Source organism: Pempheris klunzingeri, chromosome 23, assembly GCF_042242105.1.
Source record: "Pempheris klunzingeri isolate RE-2024b chromosome 23, fPemKlu1.hap1, whole genome shotgun sequence".
Taxonomy (NCBI): Eukaryota; Metazoa; Chordata; class Actinopteri; order Acropomatiformes; family Pempheridae; genus Pempheris; species Pempheris klunzingeri.
The window spans coordinates 18,119,353-18,140,384 of NC_092034.1; the positions used below are offsets into that span (position 1 = coordinate 18,119,353).

The window sequence follows — 21,032 nt, forward strand, 5'->3', positions numbered from 1 at the left end:
GTAGGAGTGAAAATCAAATAAGAGCAGTGAACAACAATCAGTAAAAATGAAGAGGTGTGAATTAAAAACCATTCAAAAGTAAAAAGTTAAAGTTACTGGAAGGGTAGTAGAATAGTTTTTAATCGTTTTAAATGATGGTAGCTTAGGAGCACACCACACATGATTGGGTAGGATGTTTCAGCAGCTTTGAGCATAAAAACTAAAGGCAGTTTCACCATTTTTCCTGGGGACATGGGGGGTAATCCCACGGCCTGGCTCATAACTCACAAGCATGTTAGAGGGATATTGGGGTGCCAGACCACATTGAACTTGGTGTTTTAAATGTTTTAAAAGCAGTCATAAAAACTGCTGGAAGCCACTGTAATGACCTCAGCACAGGTGTATAATGCTACAGTTCAGTAGTGATTTCTTGTCTTTAAGCCTTTTCCCCCAATAACCAGGATTTCCCTCTTGTCACGGTTCAGCTGTTAAAGAATTGCTAAACACCCAGTTATCAACATCCTTGCTACACTCCTGTGTGTCAATAGGGTTCAGATCAGCGGAGGGCAGGGGAATATAAAGTTGTGTTTCATCAGCATAATTGTGGTAACAGACATTGTGTTTCTTGATAAACTGACCCAGAGTCAATACGCACACAACGCACCCCAGGACAGAAACGTTTTTATGGAGAAGAAGTCCAGCGCCGACCCACCCCACCTCTCAAGCCCCTCAAGCCCCGCCTCTACATCCAATCATATGAGATTCCTCCATTGTCATTATGTATTTTTAGGTTATTGGTAACCTTGACCAGGCCCATTTCTGTACAACATCATGTACTGTGTTAGTCAACAGGTGGCTGATTCACTGCTTGGGGGTGACTTTTCCAATAGTTTTGCTTAGGAGAGGTCAGAGATTGGTCTGTAGTTACAAATATCTGATGGATACAGGGTGGGCTTCATCAAAAGTGGTTAACAGTTGAAGATTTTAGCAAGTGATGAAAATACCAGATTGTGAAAAAAAAGGAGGTCTGAGTGTGAAAAGTATTGAAATATTGAAGTGAGAAGAAGGCAAGGTATGAGAAGTATATATTATAATCATTACCCTGATGTGATTTAAGGCTGCAAAATTGTCTTAATGAAGTTATGGAGTCATTTATAAGTTTCTTTATAGTAGAAAAGAGGTGTTTTTGTTGACTTTCACTTCCTCCCATTCTGCAGTTTATGTAAGTTTGTGTTTAAGTCCCCACTAGGCACAGTGTGGACTACAGAAAGGCAGATTTTGACACAGTGCTGCTCTACACCTCTGAGCTTCAGCGTGAGGTTAAGATGCAGCGCCTGCCCTGACCCTGTCATCTTATATTGTGCTTAAGTGACACATTTTTCCAAACAAATTTGCAAGTAATCCAATTACCACAAACTAATCTCAATGTGAACCTGCAGCTTTTGGGACCCCAGCGGCTCTGGGCCTCAGGGCAGTTGCCCACTTTGCAGAGTTGGACATGAAAAGGTCACGACAGTTTTACTGCACTTCAAATAGATGAACGTTAATGATATAGTGACTCAAGACAGTTTGAAGAGGCAGTTTTTTCTACAATTAAATCTTGTGGAGTTATTTGCCTGATGGTTCTCACATACAGAAGCTCAGATATAGCGTTTCCATGTTTACCATTTCATCACTGGGTGACACTTTTTAAGGATGACTCATTTTCAACATATCAGCCTCTGCTCAGGTCTCTGGCACGTACGGGTAGAGCTGCTGAGTGTGATCAGCCATCATAAAATCACTTAAGGGCTTTTCACACTGCAGCCTGGGGCGAAGGGAGTTGACTGCATATTCTTTGCCCAGGGCAATCAATCTTTAGCCATTTGCTAACTTAACCCCTTTCCACACAAATTAGAGTACCATTGTTTTATTTAACCCTGTTTCACATGGGGACCTTTTAGCTCTGTGGGATAACCCCACAAACTCAGGGCTAACTCTGCTCCCGAGCACAGCCAGCAGGCCCTTGCCCCCAAGCAAGGCTAAAGTTAGGGTTAGCCCATGTCAGAAAGCCACGATTGTGCCAGTGTGAAGTGTGCAACAGCTTTCTTAGACTGGGCTAAGTGCAGTGTGAAAAGCTCTTAAGTCATGATTCCAAACTAAATGACCTGCTGCATATATTCACTGATGTACCCTGTTTACTGCTACGCATTTAAGCATGCTGAATGAAACCACTGCACTGGCGTAGTGGGAGCTTTGGCCAGAAAAAAGAAAACTCCACCTTTGTCACAAGGCAAGGCAATTTCATCTGGCAACCTGCTGCAGTGGCCAATCAAATATTTCCACATTTCCTGATGGATTACTTTGTAACCTGACTTGGATAACTGTTCACCTCATAATTATCGAGATGGAGGATAAAATGATCACCATTTGGGCAATAGAAAGAACACTGCTGACTCTTGCCATTTATTTTCCTTGTTCCTATCTGAGATGATCATATTACCGAGTCAAATGTGTACTTGAAAGAATCTTGGGCATGAGGTATGGGTTCCAGTAGCCTGTTACATTTTGGAACCATTCAGTAGTATGGATACAAAAGTCAAAGTCAATGAAACTGTGAAATGCAATATTTGCAAGAGGGTGCTTATTTTCCTTGCTTAGATATTTGTCAACCATCCATCATCTAAAGGGAAAAGTTGTGGCATTCGTGAGAAGGACAAGTCCTTTTCCTTAGCCTAGAAGCGATTTTACAGCTAATGTGAAGTGCATTGTGCGGAAAGCTTCTAGTTCAAGAAGCGGATTTGAAACCTGAATTCAGATTCAATAAAATGCTATAGACTCCCACCCCCACTTGCCAATGACTTGTCTGAGACAGATGGAGAACATGGCCAGAATACACTCTGTCGGTTGATTTCCAGTGCAGCCCAGTGTACTAGAAATAACTTCCAGTGGTGATGTTCAGTGCTAGCACAGGAATGTATGTAGTGTGCATGTTGCCAGATGTAAAGTAAGAGTGTGGGAGTTAGCTGAGGATGGAGTACATCTGACTTTCCTAAATTGTAGAAAGCAACAATTAAAACTTTGTCAATGGATGTTTAAAATATGCTTGGGTCTTGGGTCTATTCAGGGTTTTGCAGAATCGTCCAATATATTTTTTCTTATGTGAAACATGTACCAGAGAACACACAAGCAGCCAGTCACTGTTCCTGTGGTCCCAATGTGGGATCCACCAACCCAATGGTTTGGGTTCAAATAAGCCTATGTTAAGGTTTGGAGAACATTGTGGTTTTGGGTTCAAATGACCACTACGTTATGGTTAGGGGACCTTTGCCATCAGTCTTACAATAAAAACTACATGGGTATGGTTAGGAAACAATCATTGTCATGCTTAAAAATTAACGTTGACTGTCAGTTTGAAACAGAAAGCAGTGTCCCATGTCAGAGTCTGATGTTTTGTTAATCAATCCATCCATCTGCCAACATCCCTGCATGATCTTGTCGCATAACATACATAACATATAACATCACCTGACTTCCTACTTTGCTCCCATCATGATACCTGGGGTGATAACTGGGGGCACTTGCTGTAACGCCTGATGCTGACGTCCCTCTGGGGAGGACAGGCTCTTGGTACATGGAGGCGCCGTAACCCTGAATGTAGTTACATTTTGGAGGAGGCACATGTCAGCTCCAGTGGTTGTATGTGTGTGTGTGTGTGTGTGTAAACATTCTCAAAATAGCAGAACGCAGAATTACCGGCACACACACACACACACACACAAACAGATGAGACAGGTGAGATTTCTCTGCACTTATCTGACCAATCCATGAATTTGTGTGTGTGTAAGATGGTGAAGGACAAGTAGTGGCTGAACACGTCATGACAATATGACATGTGTCATGCAGATGTTTAGTTTGTATCTGTGTGTGACATCTTATCAGAAATGTGTGTGTTTGTTAAGTAGCCTTTCCAGAGTCAGTTGGAGAGCTGTGTGTGCATGCTGCAGGTGTGTATTTGAGACCACGTGTTTGTGACTAATTGGGAATTGTGAGGCTCTGGTCTCCCATTTCCATCTCCATGACAACCTTGTGTGGAATCCCTTCCAAACCTTGTCCTCTCCCTGCTTGTCCTCCTCCTCCTCCTCCTCTCCACTCCCCTGGCTTTCCTCTTTCAAAAACAACTCACCAAAACTCACACTATCAGCTTTTCTTCATCTGTCTGTCAACTTCTGTGGCTTCAGATGGAAAGAATGGCAGTGTAGTTTTTCAGCTCCCTCGGTCCCCTTACAAACTCTTATTTTACTCTTGTGCGCACATGCTGCATTTGTGGATGTCAGATCAGACACAGGAAAAGCAAACATGGCAGTGGGTTTCCCTCTTTTCCCATCACCACAGAGCTGTGCTCTGTCCATTTTTGGTGACTATAAAATGGTCATTTTCAACGTTGATAGAGGTGAAGGGAAGACAGCAGCAGTTTTCAGTCCCGACACCAACTTCAACTGAACAGCACTGACCACTGCCTGTTAAAATGATCATTTTCAAAGTTCACATTGAGCTTCATTATTATATTAAGTAATATTTTCCACACATGGAACTGTGATTAAATAAGCTTGATAAAGTGAAATAAGACAGTGTGGTAGACAGACTATGTTCTCAGCTGAGTGAATGTTTCTCCTGCCAGCAGCTGGAGGTAAGTATTAGTTTATGTGGTGGCTCATGGATCTCAGTGGTGACAGTTTACAGACAAACTAGTGTGGACCTTTGGTGAGTTTCATGTTGGCAGAGGCTGAGATGGCTGGTAGAGGGAGAGCCCCCCTGGATCATTATTTTTAATCCACTCCACCATCTCATTACCGTCGGCTTTACACTGCCATGAGACTAAGAGCCTCCTTTTTAAAGCAAAGTAGAAAGAAACCACAATTAAAATAGAGCAATGTTTAAATTTTAATGGTTGAGGCTGTGCATGTGTAAATATAGATGTGTGTGTAAGATATTCCACAGTATGGAGATCTGAGTGTTGAAACATCGTCACGGTCAACAGGACAACACGATTGTCATTTTTCATATTTCATTGGTTGCCGAGCTTCAAGAAGGCAGGCCTTACCTAATATGAGGCTGACAGACATTGATGAGACACAATGGGCCTGAATTTTGAAATGTTTCTCAACTGGAAAAAAACAACAACAACACATTGGTCCAGTGTCAGAACCTGGCCCTTCGTGACACCTAGATTTTTTGTCAGGGATTTAACAGAAGAGGTAAATTCACACTGCTGATGTTTGTGTCCAGCAGCTCTCATCAGTCCGTGCTAACAGCCATTTCAGGAGAAAAAACTCAGTCTGCTACTTGGTACCCACCCAGCATCAAACAGCAGCTAAAGAGCCAAATATTTTTCTCAGAGGTTGGTGGAGACCAAACTAGAGCTGAAAGGAAAGTGAATATTGTAATTACACTCAGCTGGTGGACAGACACACAACTCCCAATGACTGCTAATGTACAGTAGCTCTGTGTCTGTAGGCTGTATAAGTAGACGTCAGATATTTTTGTTTTATCAGCTTTAGAACCCGTGACAGGCTTGTGGCTGACTATCTGTCTGTTTTGGTGTTTTTCTGCTCCCTAGTGGCTAAAAATTGTTGAATGCAACTTTAACCTAATTATGCCATAATATCCCCTGCTGACTCAAATGTGGACTCAGTCAGCATGTCAGAGCATCAAGTCACATGACTTCTTTTAGTGTTAAAGAGCTTTGACAATGACATTTCCATTCACAATACCGACAAAGTAATGAGAGGATTCAAATGTTATGGAACTCACGGAGGTAAAAACAGCTTGATGGAAAGGAGGGAAAATCTGAATGAACAGAAATTAAGTGGGATGAAATCAAGAAGTAAGGAGGGCAGCAGAGTGGGGGTGGGGTGTAGATTATAGGGTGAGAGAAAAGCAGTGAAGACGGGTAAATGAAAGCCACAAAATGAAGGAAGAAAGGGAGAATGAGATGGAGAGGGAGAACAAGGGAGGAGGAGGGACGAAAGGATGAAGGGATGGATGATGAAGGGGTGGGGTGTGAGGGTTCGGTGCAGGGGGGTGGTTTTGGGTGACAGGCCTCATTGAATAGACCTCTTTTCTCCCCTCTGCTGGCTTCCCTTCTCATGCAAAACAGGTCTGTTCAGCCTCCCAGCCATCCGTCACACAACAGAAAGACCATGGCAGGCCCTTTACGAGCCTCACACTCGCATAATCCCCCCACCATCTCTCAAGCCCACCATCCAGCACCCAACAGGGGGTGGAGTGGGTAATTGTGAGTGTGTATGTGTGTTGGGAAGTTGGGGGATGGTCATGGGGTTTCTTCGCCCCAGAGAAAGTGCCTTTGGAAGATGGGCCACCTAGGCTGAGAGCAGGACAAAAAAGCAGAGACGCAACATGTTTTGAGGATGGATGGATGTCATATTGGGACACAGACATGGGGTTGGGTATTGAGTTGGAGGAGACATCGAAAGTGTTGGTGCGGGGAGTTACATGTCAGTGCTAGCCAGAGGGAGCTTTACTTTAATGTGTTATATGTGCATGCCAGTGCACGTTCTATTTTCATATTCACTGTGCATGACAATACATGTGTGGATGCTGAAAACATGCTTTACACGGTGTGTATGTGTATGCTTGTATGTTTGTGTGTGTGTGGCTGGGGGGGGGGGGGGTACACCTACAATCAGTGGTTTGGTTGAACTGCAAGTGAGCCACAACAACCTAAAGAGGTGATATCAATTGTGTACCTTCTGTTAAAGTACTGTTTAAAGGTTAAGAGTTGGTTTGAAGGGTAACGTTAAAATCAGATTTAGGTTATGTTTTGGGTAAGGGTTGGGGTTAGGCATTTTGTTGGTTTAGTTCAGGTCAGGGGCTAGGGACTGCCTTGTAAATGAGGGTCCTCAAACATGTACCAGTGTGCATGTCTAAAGCTCTACACCTGCTGAAAATGTGCTCCATCTCAGCTTTAACAGGTAGCCTGGCTGTGTGGCACAGGCAGGGTTTTCTCCAAACTTCGGTGTGGAATAATGGACCTCTGTAAATAAATCAGCAGAAAGCTATGATGTAATTGGTGTATTCAATAAAAGCATTTAAAATGTGTGGGTAGTATCATATAACACACAAAACAAATGACAAAAATGGAATATGCACAACCCAGGACAGGAGGGCTCTGCAGCAGTACTTCACTGGTATCCATGTACCCATCAGTCTGAGCAGAGCCCAAATCAATCAATCAATCAATCAATCTTTATTTATATAGCACCAATTCACAACAGCGTTATCTCAAGACGCTTTCCATAAAGAGCAGGTCTAGACCAAACTCTTTAATTAGAGAGAGACCCAATGATTCAGGAATTCAACATTAAGGATTCAAGAATCCCCACATGAGCAACATCAGATATTATATTAGGACACAGTGGAGGAAGAACTCCCCTTTAACGGGAAGAAACCTGGAACAGACCCAGGCTCAATGTGGGCGGCTTCTGTAGGGGTCCGTGTTGGGTGGAGGTTGGACAGAGGGAGAGAGAGAGAGAGAGAGAGAGACAACACAAACAGCAACCAACATACTAACAGTGACTATAGCACTAGCAATAGGAATGTGACTAAAAGATTAGCAGTATGATATTATTGAAAAACATGACGAGTGGCCGACGATCCGCAGCAGTGATTCATGAACCAGAGAACCACATCAGCAGGACCAGGACCAGGATCCACAGGAACCTGAGAGACGAGAAAGCACAGAAAGGCTCCGGGGAAGATAGCCAGTTATTAGCCAGACATTTGGCTGACATGAGACATAATGATGGAGAGGAAGAGGAAGAGGAGGATAGAGAATAGAGGAGCTCAGTGCACCATAGGAGTCCCCCGGCAGTCTAAGCCTATAGCAGCATAACTAGGGGCTGGTCTACAGCCTGATCCAGCCCTTAAATATATGCCTTGTCAAAAAGGTAGGTTTTTAGTCTACTCTTAAATGTAGAGAGGGTGTCTGCCCCCCGAACCGAAACTGGAAGGAGGTTCCACAGGGGAGGGGCCTGATAGCTGAAAGCTCTGGCTCCATCACTACTTTAGAGGACTTTAGGAACCACCAGTAGGCCTAACCCCCTAAGTGAGGAGAAGGATTTTAAACTCTATTCTAGATTTTACTGGAAGCCAATGAAGAGAAGCCAGTACACCAGTACCAAAGCATACTAAAATACAATTATTAACACTGCGCAGTGAGTTTTCTCTTGGTCTAAACCAAATGATGTATTAACCAATGACCACCTGAACCCATATTTCCCAACTTTACAAATGGACATGCATTGCTTGAGCAGTCCATCTGACCTAATTATGGAACAAGCTTTTTTATGCCAATGCCATAAGTTACCACTGCTTGTTACATGATGTCGATCCTTTATCTGAGCTAACTAACGAAGATAATAAATGTAAAGTAATTCACATCCATAAGAAAAGTGAAATAAGACATTGATGCTGCGAATGAAGTTGAAAGACGAAGACAACAGGAACAGGACAGGGAAACGAGGCCAATAAAAGATCAAAGTGTGTCACAAACTGTTAATGTGAAAAAATGATACCAGAGGACCTGATTGCTCCGACAGACTGAAGAGGTGTCTTTATTCCAGCCATCGTCTGCTGAGAGCCTTAATGTTTGGAAAGAGCTGTCTGTGTGAATATGCTTTCAAACTGCTGTTCGTACTGTGGCTAGGATTCAGTAGAAGTTCCAGAACATTAACGTACTTCCTGTTTGTGACATTGAGTGCCATGGTGAAGAAAGAACAATGTCTCCCTCTAGTGGCTTACAGACTAAAGCATCCAGCCTCAGAGCAGGAAATCAGTCTTCACTGGTCAGAAAAATGAGTCCAACTTTGAAGCCTAGGAATTTCATTGAATTTAACCTTGCATCCATTTCCATGAAGTTAGAACATTTACCAGTTAGAGCTGGTTTCTGATAACATGATGTACAGAAGAGATAGGGAACACCTCGGGGGGCAGAGGAAGAATCAAGGTGCATTTGCTCCTTTGGAGTTTGAACTGTATTTGCGCAGATGTGATGACTTAACAAAAAAGAAACCAGGGTGGACAGGTGGCTGAATGGATATGACACAAATGTACATTTCACTGTTTATTACAGAATAACAATCAGTAATGACATGCTAGAATGTTCTAACTCAAGTCCCATCTGAAGATGCTACGGTCACTGAGATGAAGCTGGAAATCAGTATATCAGGAGATAAATAAAGAGCAAGGAAGTTGTTTACGATTCCTCAAGATCCCACAGGTAAAAACTATCACTTGTCTCAAGCAAATAAAGCAAAAGGTTTTGAATATTCCACCTCCGTGGGTCCAGTCATGTGCGTCTGCAGCAGGACTACACTGTGTGGACGCTGAGAGAAGCTCAGCAGCACAGGGATGAATTCTGCAATGCCACCAGTGCTACAGCCCTGAACACACACGTGTGTGTAGCCATCGCACACAAGCCTTTCCATAAAGGACTGGGCCAGAAGAGCTTTCATGCTATTCAACAATGCAGAGGCCAGTTTACACTGTTAAAAAGGAGAAACCTTTATTATTTTTTTTTTTTTTTTTTTAAAGACCATTAAAATAAATACTATACAGAATCCAATGTAGAAAAGTTGATACACTGTTTCTGTCTCAAAAAGGTTAACAATTCCGTAAATTCATCTTAAAAAATAGCACTGACTATACACCCCAAACATGACAGTTCTCCTAAAGACACCAAACCTGATGATAGGCATTTTAATGTGAGCGCTTAGAAAGAGTAGAGAGCATTTTGTGGGAGTGGGGGGGGGGGGGGGGATCTCTATATAATCAATCATCTGTAGTTTGGTCCTTTCATGTCAGACGCCCCCGCTCCTAACATTTTGGTGAGGTAGGTTACAAAAAGTCACTACCACCTTATCAAAAATCCAAGATTTTGTTTAAAAATAAAAATCTAAATGAACAACAACGTCAAAAAGTTAGAGATGAAAAGCCAACAAGGCCGTCAGGGTCCAGAGGCAAAGTCTCCACAGAACTCACCGTCATGTTTGCCTCCAAACATCTGTGGTCAGTTAGTCTTCCATTGAATGATACTGCACTAATGACTGTACAAGTCAAGCAGTATGTACAATAGCAATAAAATATATCAAACAGCAGTAAAAGGATCAAAATGGTCAACAACTCATTCATGATGAATTTTACTATACAGGTCTTTTTATTTGAATATGCCCTGTGTACTCTAGCCCCAAACCTTCTGCTCTTAACATGATCAGGATGCGTGTTTAAGGCCGTTTTCATTACACTGAAGGTTGTTTAAATACTGGTCTGGTGAAATGCAGTATTTCTATTCATTTAGATCATTGTTAGGCTGAGCTCAAACTCAACTGCAGTCTAAACCACTCATCCAGTCACTAGGAGGCAGCACCTGGTGACAAGGCAGGTACAAATCACAGCCACATTTCACAAAAGCAATCATCGTGTAGGCATTGTGCATGTTGACATGAAATAACTGATGAATTGATAAGTTTTTGCTAACAGTCAGCTAGAATCCTTTCAATCATCTTTGTTTCATCCTTAAATGTGCTTTTGGATATGCAGTTGTGTTGTGCACTCAAGGGACCAGTTACAAAGTCAAAGTTTGGGGAAGTCCAGTTTGCAAAACATCAATGTGGAAATGTTGAAATGCTTTAAATTTGAGAGAAGGATTAGCTGCAGGGAGAATTTAGGTGCCGATATGGGATAATAGAGTATGGCAAGCAGATGAAACAGGTCAGTAATTTATCCTTCAAAAGATGGCCAAAAACTTTCAAAGACTAGGCAGTCTAGAATAATGGCTGCAGTCTTTTCTTTAGAATGTAGAGGATATAAAGTCAGGGTGGAATTTAGCAAAAGAAGTTCTTAGAATTCAGATCGTATAAGAAACAAGGTTTGACTTCTAAAACAAGTGGGGTGGACGAAGGGCGTGTGGCTTCTTCTAGATAAGATCAGCCACATTCATGGGCATCTCCTCAATGGTGGTGTTGTAGAACGTCTCAATGTCCCTCAAGGTTCGCTTGTCATCCTCAGTCACCATGTTGATTGCTACTCCTTTTCTGCCAAAACGGCCACCTCGGCCAATCCTGAGAAGACAAATATCATAATCATCCATTCGGCACTGCTAGATGCATGTTTTCCAGTGAAACTGTTTGGAATACTTGTTCATGACAAAGAACGGAAGATTGAATGTTTAAGGTTCTACAAATGTTTGCTGTTGACATGAACAGCACTTACAAGTTGAAAGGGTTTTAAATGCCCCGCTCATGTCGTTATACAACAGACAGAAAACTTGTCTGAAACTTTTCCTTGATAACAAGTCAAATACCTATTCACTGTGGTGGTGTCACAAACTAAGCAGAAGTAGTGTTTAACAAATTGTGAAGTTCAGCATATTCATGAACCTTGTTTTCTGGAAAGTTTAAAAGCTAACACTGTAGCACTTTCATTGCTTAAGTCAATTTTAATCTATTACTTTGCACTCTTCATTGCATCTTTACCTGTGGATGTAGTTTTCCCTATTGGTCGGCAGGTCGTAGTTGATGACTAGGGACACCTGCTGGACATCAATACCTCTGGCCTGAGGAGGAACATAACCGCCATTAGTTACACATGATCAGCCATCTGTATGCAAATGGCACATAAAGGAATGACCACAACTGATGTGCCAACATTGTGCTTAAGCTTGATGTCAGTGTGTGTCGAACCATGAAGAATGGATTCCCTTTTGGAAGAACAAACTTCAGGGGACAGACACGCCGATGCTTACAATGTGTTTTGGAAGCCTTACAGTAGCACCTTCAGACACCTTTGTGGGACTTCATGAACTATTAAGTGTTTAGTGTACTATCCAGTCAGAAGTCCCTTCAAAACAAGATAAAAATGTAATCTGCCAATTAGTTGTGAGTCAAGGACTGCAACCCAGCCACAGTGGAGGGCAGATACTTCTTTACCAAGGAACATTCAGTCCTTCACCAACACAGCAGATGGGAGGAGAGGGAACCTTGGACTGCACACAAGACTCACCTTCACTTGTCTTCCTACTTTATGTTACACCATTCACTGCATGTACAGACAGTATGAGGTTCTGACCAGAGAGGGTCCAACAGTGTAAAAGGCAGTTATTTTACATACCAGCAAGTCAGTGGTAATGAGGACTCGACTGGAGCCAGAGCGGAACTCCCTCATGATCAAGTCCCTCTCTTTCTGGTCCATGTCACCGTGCTAAAGAGAGCAGGATAGAAGTGAAGACGTGGGCAAACAAGGACAAACTGTACAGTATACACAAGTCTCAAATGTATGCCAGTGATGGAACTGTATCAGTCTAAGTTACCATTTAATTGGAGACAGTTACATTTGTCAATTTACTTGGTACAATAGTTTATCGATTTATCCAAACCATGACCAAAGATGGTGCACCAAGAGCTAGGAGAGATTCTTTGTGATCACTACCAGATCAAGACATTGCACCATGACCAGGTAACAACCAATGCCGAACACTGAGGCATAAGAAAATCTGTACTTAAAGGTTGTTTTGCCATTTATGGGATTTTATATAACCTGTCACGTTACTTGTAACCAACTGGCCATTTATTTGCTTTTGTGGCTAAAAGATGCCCCAAGCCTAAAAAGATAATCAAGCAGTGATGAGGTGGGCCAAAGCACACTGCGATTGAGGTCACATTGGGTGCTGGTGCATGTTGACAGTCAATTGTGAAACTGAGCTTTGACAGAATGGCCCATACTGTACAGAGATGCTCAGGGTTTGACATCTGAACATGTGCACTATAGTTTTAGAATTATAAAAAAAAATAAATAAATTTCAAATAACTTCTGTCAATTGCCAGTCTAATCTGAAATCCCTTACCAGAGCGGAGACAGTGAAGTCTCTGGCATGCATCTTCTCAGTAAGCCAGTCGACTTTCCTCCTCGTGTTGATGAAGATGACAGCTTGTGTGATGGTCAGGGTTTCGTACAGATCACACAGTGTGTCCAGCTTCCACTCCTAAGGACACCAGCAAAAACAATGTGCTTTAAGATCTGGATACATTACACTCTGTAATAAAACTGTTTAGCAAGCTTCATGAATGTAGCTGCCAGTTTATCAGGTGCAGTCCTCTAATAAATCCAAATTGAACAGTGTAGGCTTATTGATTCAACTGTACAATTTAGGTATGTAAATTGATTGATCACATCTGTACTGCTTTATACATAAGATATTTAGCCTACCCTCTTAGATAGGCGAGGTGAAAACAAAATCCAGTTAACAACAATACAGCATACTCCGAAGTAACTAACAAGTTAAATGTTGCCATTCATGGCCTCATTTGTCTAGTTTGATGACTAAATTACATATCAGCTGGAAAATGTTTCCCTACCTCCTTCTCCACATTGATGTAGAACTGCCGGATGCCTTCAAGGGTCAGTTCTTCCTTCTTTACAAGGATTCGGACAGGCTCGCGCATGAACTTCTTTGTGACCTCCAAAACATCAGCTGGCATGGTGGCCGACAGCAAGACAACCTAGAAAACAGGGCAGATTCAAACCTCATGCAACTTTTCCTCCAAATCAATATTCCCTCACAGTGCTAAACAACTTTTTTTTTATATATATATATATATATATATATATATATATTTTAAATAATTGTATTCCATTGGACTGTATCAATACAACACATGTTCAGCTCTTACTTGTGTACTGCTCGCCAGTTTCAGGAAGATGTCATAAATCTGGTCCTTGAACCCACGACTTAGCATCTCGTCAGCCTCATCCAGCACAAACATTTTAATGTGCTTTGAAGCTGAAAAAGAGTAAGTGAAATAAATGCAAAATGTTTAATGTCTCCTGTAACTTACTACAGGGACATCCATGTTTGGATGCATACCACACAATCAGTGTCCACAGTTTGATTCCAGCCAAGAACCTACATTGCATGTCCTATCTGTCTTGCTTGCCTTCAATAGTACTCTAACATCTTTTCATTCCATGCCCCATACAGATTTAGGGCTGCATTGACCAGAAGCAAGGCAAAACAGTCTTGGTAGATGTAACAAAAACAAAATGCACCCCTCTGCAGGCTGACATTCAACATTTGTGACCACTAATATTTACTTGCATTACTCCGACTGGCCTTCCTGATTGTATTTGTCCCACGGTACCTAAACACCACTCCTCCAGCTAAAACACAAAGCAGCACTACGCAACTGTTCCTGCATTAAAATAAAAATTCATCATGAGACAGCCAGTGCACAGGCTGGCTACCACGCAACAAGGACCACCGACTGAAAATATTTAGCGAGCATTTCAGAGAGGAATTAAAAGAATATACAACACAAGCTTTGCATTACCGACAATTTGAAAATTATACAAGATTATGTACTTTTAATGTTGCGCTTTTATACAGTCATATGGAATTTTTCTAGAACATATTCTAGTGAGACTGTAAACACTAGCTAGAGACTCTCAGAGGGGTGATGGGTGCTGTATTCAGAAGTAATGATTTATGATCATGTCCCTGCAATCCTGTTGTACTGAGGACCCAAGCTAGCAAAACACTAGCCAGAGCAACAACACACCAGGCGTTTACAGAGTCAGCTGACACGCATGGGTTTCATCATTATACAGCAGTTCTTTTGGATTGTCTTAACTGGAAGGCTGATTTGACTCTTGTACTGTGACAAACTGATCACATTTTACAGGCTGATCTTGCATGTACCCACTCCAAGTGCAAGGCAAGGGCTTAAATGAGGACAAATGGATATGAAGATCAATTCTCATTTAGACTTACAGAGGTTTCTGCGAGTTAACATGTCAAAGACACGGCCAGGAGTTCCCACCACGATGTGAGGGGCTTCAGCCAACAGCTTCTGGACTTCACTGCGAATGCTGGTTCCCCCAATGCAGGCATAACAACTGGCTCCCATGTAGTCACCCAAGGCCAGTACTACCTTCTGGATCTTAAAAGAAACACCATTTGTTGATTCATGTTTTAGGCCATTAAAACTAGTAACAATTCAATTCAAGGCATGTTGAAATTTGACCAGCGATAAACCAATTGGCAAATACGTATGCATTTGACATTGATGATAATTCTACACATTTAGGATTCCAGTCAAACTTCGTTTTAACAAGAGAAAGCTGGGGCCTGGGTTGAGTTATACTTTTCTCAGCAGACAGACCTGTTTAAACCTACATACTGTGCTGAATTTTTTTTTTTTTTTTTTTTAAACATGGTTTTACTAAAAGAAAACACTTATTGTAAAAGTGGTTGTGTATCAGCTAACAGATGCTTATACTGGTCTAACTGTAAAAACTGGCTGACATGTCTAGCGTCCACCTTCAGGCAGTGCAGTTAAAGGACATTACACCAAAATTCCAATTACAACTTCTAGCCATATCTAATGTGATTAGAACCATGTTTACATAAGTGACCTGCTTAAGCACATCTTGTGTACACCCTTGTCTCCAAGTTAACCTTCTTACAACACTGGATACAATTGTTATGAAAGCCCAATCAGGGGCTGGATTAGACGTGCGTTAATGACTCCCTTTCAGAAGAGTGATGGGCGCTGTATTCAGAAACAGTGATTTATGATCATGCCCCTGGAACCCTGCTGTGCAGAGGACTCAAGCTAGCAGAACGCCAACCAGAGTTACAACACACCAGACGTTTACAGAGTCAGCTGACACGCATGGGTTTCATCATTATACAGCAGTTCTTTCAAATAGTCTGTGGCTGCCACCAAGTATTAGTGTTCAGACGTTGTGGGTTGTGGCAACAGGAACATTTGGAAGCATATGGACTGGAATACTGTGCAGATTGTCAAGTCTGAACTCTACGACTTAAGTTGGAAAGAACTGCCATCTACAGCCTGTCAGATACATTTAAAGCAGGTTACCGTTTGACCTGTATGCATAGCTCATCAGTACTGAGAGAATAATGGGGAGGAGTTTGTCTGATAGCGTCGACTCAGGCTTCTTACATGGACTGAAACCCAATTTGAACCAAACCAGGCTAGTCTCAGGCCACAAGTTTCTATGGTAACTCAGTTAATCAGGTTTACTTTCAGTCTGACCTGAGACCAGCTTAACTGTAAAGATGTGCCATCAGAAAACTCCATTATGCTATAGGCTGTACAGAACAGTGATGGTTTGCCTCTTATCAAGAAAGAACCAAATTACATTGCCCTTATCATTATCTAAACAGGTTGTGCATTCTCAATTTTTAATGTGATCACTGCTCGATCTAATTAGTTACATGCATTAGAAAGATCATGTCCATATACTGCCCCATATGTTGCAACTACATTACCTACCGCTAAAATTCTTTACCATTAACTTAGACATGTCAACCAAATTTACAAGGACCAACTATGTTGCATCTCAGAAATTGATCAGAAGTTTGGATACACAAGACAGTCTAAAACTAGAAATGACAAATTTGGGGAAACCCACACAAAGACTGTACTTTGTTCACAGGCTACCTACCTGTTGAGCCAGCTCCCTGGTAGGAGCCAGGACCAGAGCCTGAGTGTCTTTCAGTTCCACATCAATCTGCTGAAGGATGGAGATGGCAAAGGTAGCAGTCTTTCCAGTTCCAGACTGGGCCTGAGCAATCACATCGTAACCTGCAAAAACAAACCACCGCCCCAAACAGGTTCTTATTAAGATTCCACAAGAGCAGTGAGTGTTAGACAAACCAAAAACCCTTTAGAAGCACTACAGCACTGTATTTCAGTACAGGAATATTTCCCCCATATTCTAGCTCCTTTCCTATAACTTCAATGGCCTGCATGCATGCACTGAAAAAGTGATATACAGCTGTACATTTTTTATTTTGCTTATTTATTTGTTTGTATTCATGGTGGTGCTCACTTAACCTTCTATGCTATTGTAGCACCAGAATTTCCCCCCCGGGGATCGATTAAGTATTTCTATCTAATACTGCATTCTACAAATACTGTACTGGCCCAAGAGACTTTCCCTTTTTGTATTTGAAAAGTTGGAAATCTTAATAGACCAAGTCTCCCACAGAAGGGTGATGGGTGCTGTATTCAGAAGTAATGATGTATGATCATGTCCCTGCAATCCTGTTGTACTGAGGACCCAAGCTAGCAAAACACTAGCCAGAGCAACAACACACCAGGCGTTTACAGAGTCAGCTGACACGCATGGGTTTCATCATTATACAGCAGTTCTTTTGGATTGTCTTAACTGGAAGGCTGATTTGACTCTTGTACTGTGACAAACTGATCGCATTTTACAGGCTGATCTTGCATGTACCCACTCCAAGTGCAAGGCAAGGGCTTAAATGAGGACAAATATGGATATCAACTTAACGTGGTGATGGTCAAGCCACTTATTTGTTCCCAAATATTATATATTAGAAGTGGCAGTGCAAGTAAACAATAAGCTAGTAATAACCTTTAGACAGCAACAACATGGACTTACCGGCAACACAAATATCAGCATACATTTTGTCCAGGCAAGTCAATTACAGCAACTTTGACAATAAATGTAATTAACAATTGTGTCAATTGTTCAGTGTTCACTATGACCGGACTCTTGTGTCACAACATAATACTGACCATCAGGGTGTTGGGATCTTTGGTTTTTTTTTTTGTTTTTTTAAAAACAGTGATGAGATGCATAATTATTTACCAAAGTCTGTAATAGCGTTTCCACTGTATGGTCACTTTTACAATAGTGCTCAAGTTAGATGACTTTACCCTTTGATACAAATTTGCCAAGTTGACCTAGGATGTTTCTCTTCCATTCAGCAAGAAGTGAGCCTTTGGTATGGACGATTGGGTTTAGGGACGCCTCTGACTCAATTCAAATCTCCAAGGAACCCCCTGAACCGTTTTTGGCTGTGGAGCCACTGTGCTAGTGTTCACAGCAGTACTTTAGCTCAATACTTAGTTCTTTGACTGCAAAATGTGACGTTTTCCCAAGATGACCAGAGGCATCATCATTTTAAACTGAAGTCAAGGACATGTCCGCATCTACACTAGAATTCCCTCCTCACACTTTAATGCCTCTGACAACCAGTTAACTTGCACATTATATCCATATCTTTTAAGATTAGCAACACAGATTCAGTAACTAAGCAAATGTGAAATATGGTCCCATGTTCCCCTTCTGTTCCTGAGATATGGTGCTGAATAAGGGCCACGTTTTGCAGATTATGTCGTCACTGATGTACATCTTTGACCTTTAAGATACAATATAGTACTTAATTTAGTCCCATTACGCGTTCTGGTGAAATGTTATTACAATTGGCATAAATTCTTTAATTAAGCCCAAAATGTGAGAAATTTGTTTCGTGGGGCAGTGACATTGACCATCAAAATCTAATCAGTTACTCCTCGAGACCTTGAATGGACGTTTGAGCCAAATTTGAAGAAATCCTCACAGCTGACAATAGCAGAGGATGTTATAGTAGTATGTAATTGGATATTTCTTCAGTACATCTTACTTACCCTTGATACAAGGGACAATGGCTCTCTGCTGGATAGCGGAAGGCTTCTCAAAACCATAGGCATAAATTCCTCTGAGCAGAGCCTCACGCAGATTCATCTCATCAAAACTGTCCACGATCTGATTCCAGTTGCTCTGTAGGGGGCACGAAACGGGGAGCACAACAAATAAAGACACACCTTAAAAGTAGGGTGTGAAATGTGCAATACATTAATAAAACACACTCACCTCAATGATTCCATCTGGCTCCATGCCCTCTGGGCCATTATCCCTGAGAATGACAACACAAATTCATTGACATTTTTCCATGGAACCTTATTTTTGTATCACATCAGAACACAAGGACATTCTGTGACCAGGAGCAAGCATAAGACCAAACTTAAATGTCAGAAAGGTTCACTGAAATACCAATATGACAAAAGATCTGTGGTTACTGCAATCATGTAAGGACTGGATGAACACAAAGCTCAGCGGAATTCTCTCCTAGAAATTCTAATTCCACGTCGCCAGTCTTTAAGGACAATACTTGTGATCTAATTAATCTCTTGAGGTTAACAGTTGATATCATGATCATATCCTACCATCTAAACACGTCTGCTGGATTAAACCATTTCGAAAAAGATCATTACTCAATGTTCCGTTTTAGTCTTGTGCTTGTGACCAACCGCCTTTTCGAGAGTCCGCCATTTCTACTACACACAGTCAAGATGGTCGTTTTTCCCAGTCAGGGCTTAAAAGTCGGAAGCCAGTCGATGGGAACAGCGGCCAGAAAAAGCGATGTAGTTCAACGTCAGCTGGGATTAAATATGAAACCTTTGTGAATCACCATGAATCTGGTGTGAACGGTGGATTGTAAGACGTAGTTCTGATGCAAAAATGCGATCGTAATGTTGAGGATAAAGAAAAGCTCGGGGGGTTGTAGCGACGGCACACAGGCCCTACTCGTCATTATGTGACTTTATTACATTTTGTCTAGTCAGCGAAACACAAACGATACTCGACACCGACACAAACCAGGCATCTGTTTCACGGAGGTACCGTAAACTGTTAGCATATACTCATCGGCAGCAATGTCAGGAGGAACGCTCTCCGCAGCCCTCGGCGGCCTACACTACCGGCATTGTCCGAGCCGCCGACACACTACCACGACCATGTGCGTCTGTCGTTCAACAGAAATAATGACGTTATTTAAACTTGTGCCACCAAATTCAACACCTTTTCTATTCTACGCGAAAAGCCACGACTTTCACAGTTACAATCACACCCGATATTAGACCATAAACGACTAAATCATCCGAAATAAAAATGAGGAAGGCCCAGACCATGCTAGCTCACGTGCTACTCGAAGCGCCGGTTGCCATTTAATTTGCTTCGGTAGCGTTCAGGACCAACGGTGATGGCCAACAGTTCCATCCAAACACACTCGTGAGTTACAATTCAGACAGCAAAATATTAACTTCGAGTCTACAAAAACGTCAAATTTCAGCCCCCCATTAGCTTGTGAAAAGCGAAGCCCGGAGACGTTAGTTTAAGGCAGGCTATCGACAGGCCTCATGGTGGGTCGAGCTCTGAAGCACCACCATGGTTCGTTAAATATCTACATCCCAAAGAGTCATCCACAGCAAAGACACACCTATCAGTGTAAATAAGCAAATCAAATTCTGAAACACGAAACAGCCACAACGAGCATTTAAAATTTGCCTCACCTATTGTCATATTCAGCCGACATTATTCCAAAGAAAGAAACTGCGGCAGAAATGTCTTTTATACGTTGACAACACACAAAGAGACTTTCTCATTGCAACAGATCGCCGTCATTTAGCTGTAAGCCCGCCCATAGAACCTCGTGATTGGCCGACTTATACGTCATATACAAGTAGGCGGGTCATTACGTGCATAGTAGTGTACGATTGTTTCACCTTTAGCATGCCAAGAGGGCGGGGTTTACATTTCATAAGCAAACTGCTAAAGGGGTAACCAAGCTTCCTTCAGCCGGGCTACCCCGGGAACTAACTTTTTAGGTCAACATTCTTCAGCCATTTGTCAACGCGGACAAAGAGCAGAATCCCACCAGTTCCCGTTTTCTCCTGAAACTCCTCTGTTTCCTAGCAATATTTCGTATTTTGAAAATCAAAACTTAGAAACCACTGTAGTGACAAGTCTCATTCAGTGATGTAATCTACACAACATGAAACTGGCATGAGTCTCTGTAATGCCATATCATGACACGAATTGCAATATTAGAGCAGAAAGACTCACATTCTAGTGTTTTATAGCACATTCCTGAAGATGCAGTTCTCCAAAGTTAGAATTGATTGAATCATTCTGCTAATAGCATGAGGCAAAAATATGGATTATTATTGTCTTTTGTTTATCCAGAGAAACAATGGTACAAATGTCACCCCCTGAATGTCTGAATGCAGGGATGTGTAACATTTAAGTGGCATATATACAATACTTGAGTGGCTATACAGTTTAACCTTCCACCAACTGACTTGATAGGATTGTGGATATCGAATGTGAGTATCCTCAACTGA

At 41.9% G+C, this 21,032-nt stretch overlaps 1 protein-coding gene and 3 non-coding genes across 4 annotated transcripts; all 4 read right to left on the reverse strand.

Annotated features, from left to right (window-relative positions):
- Positions 1–10,172: 10,172 nt before the first annotated feature.
- Positions 10,173–20,290, reverse strand: eif4a1a (eukaryotic translation initiation factor 4A1A). Its single transcript, XM_070854374.1, has 11 exons — positions 20,202–20,290; positions 18,724–18,766; positions 18,498–18,630; positions 16,504–16,643; positions 14,804–14,972; positions 13,707–13,816; positions 13,392–13,535; positions 12,881–13,018; positions 12,148–12,237; positions 11,514–11,593; positions 10,173–11,099 (listed from the first exon to the last, which is right to left on the reverse strand). Exons 1-11 carry the CDS (start codon positions 20,222–20,224, stop codon positions 10,955–10,957), a joined length of 1,215 nt encoding a protein of 404 aa, XP_070710475.1. The 5' UTR covers positions 20,225–20,290; the 3' UTR covers positions 10,173–10,954.
- Positions 14,499–14,638, reverse strand: LOC139223342 (small nucleolar RNA SNORD10). The gene has a single exon (XR_011585982.1). It is a non-coding gene; the product is annotated as a small nucleolar RNA SNORD10 (small nucleolar RNA).
- Positions 15,587–15,726, reverse strand: LOC139223343 (small nucleolar RNA SNORD10). The gene has a single exon (XR_011585983.1). It is a non-coding gene; the product is annotated as a small nucleolar RNA SNORD10 (small nucleolar RNA).
- On the reverse strand, positions 17,066–17,205 carry LOC139223341 (small nucleolar RNA SNORD10). The gene has a single exon (XR_011585981.1). It is a non-coding gene; the product is annotated as a small nucleolar RNA SNORD10 (small nucleolar RNA).
- Positions 20,291–21,032: the final 742 nt, after the last annotated feature.

Coding starts and splice junctions, on each gene's coding strand:
- eif4a1a (XM_070854374.1), bottom strand. CDS start 20,224: ATGTCGGCTGAATATGACAATAG. Junction 18,631..18,723: donor AGCCAGATGGAATCATTGAG/GTGAGTGTGTTT, acceptor TGCCCCCTACAG/AGCAACTGGAATCAGATCGT. Junction 13,817..14,803: donor GTTAACTCGCAGAAACCTCT/GTAAGTCTAAAT, acceptor ACTCTTTTTCAG/CTTCAAAGCACATTAAAATG.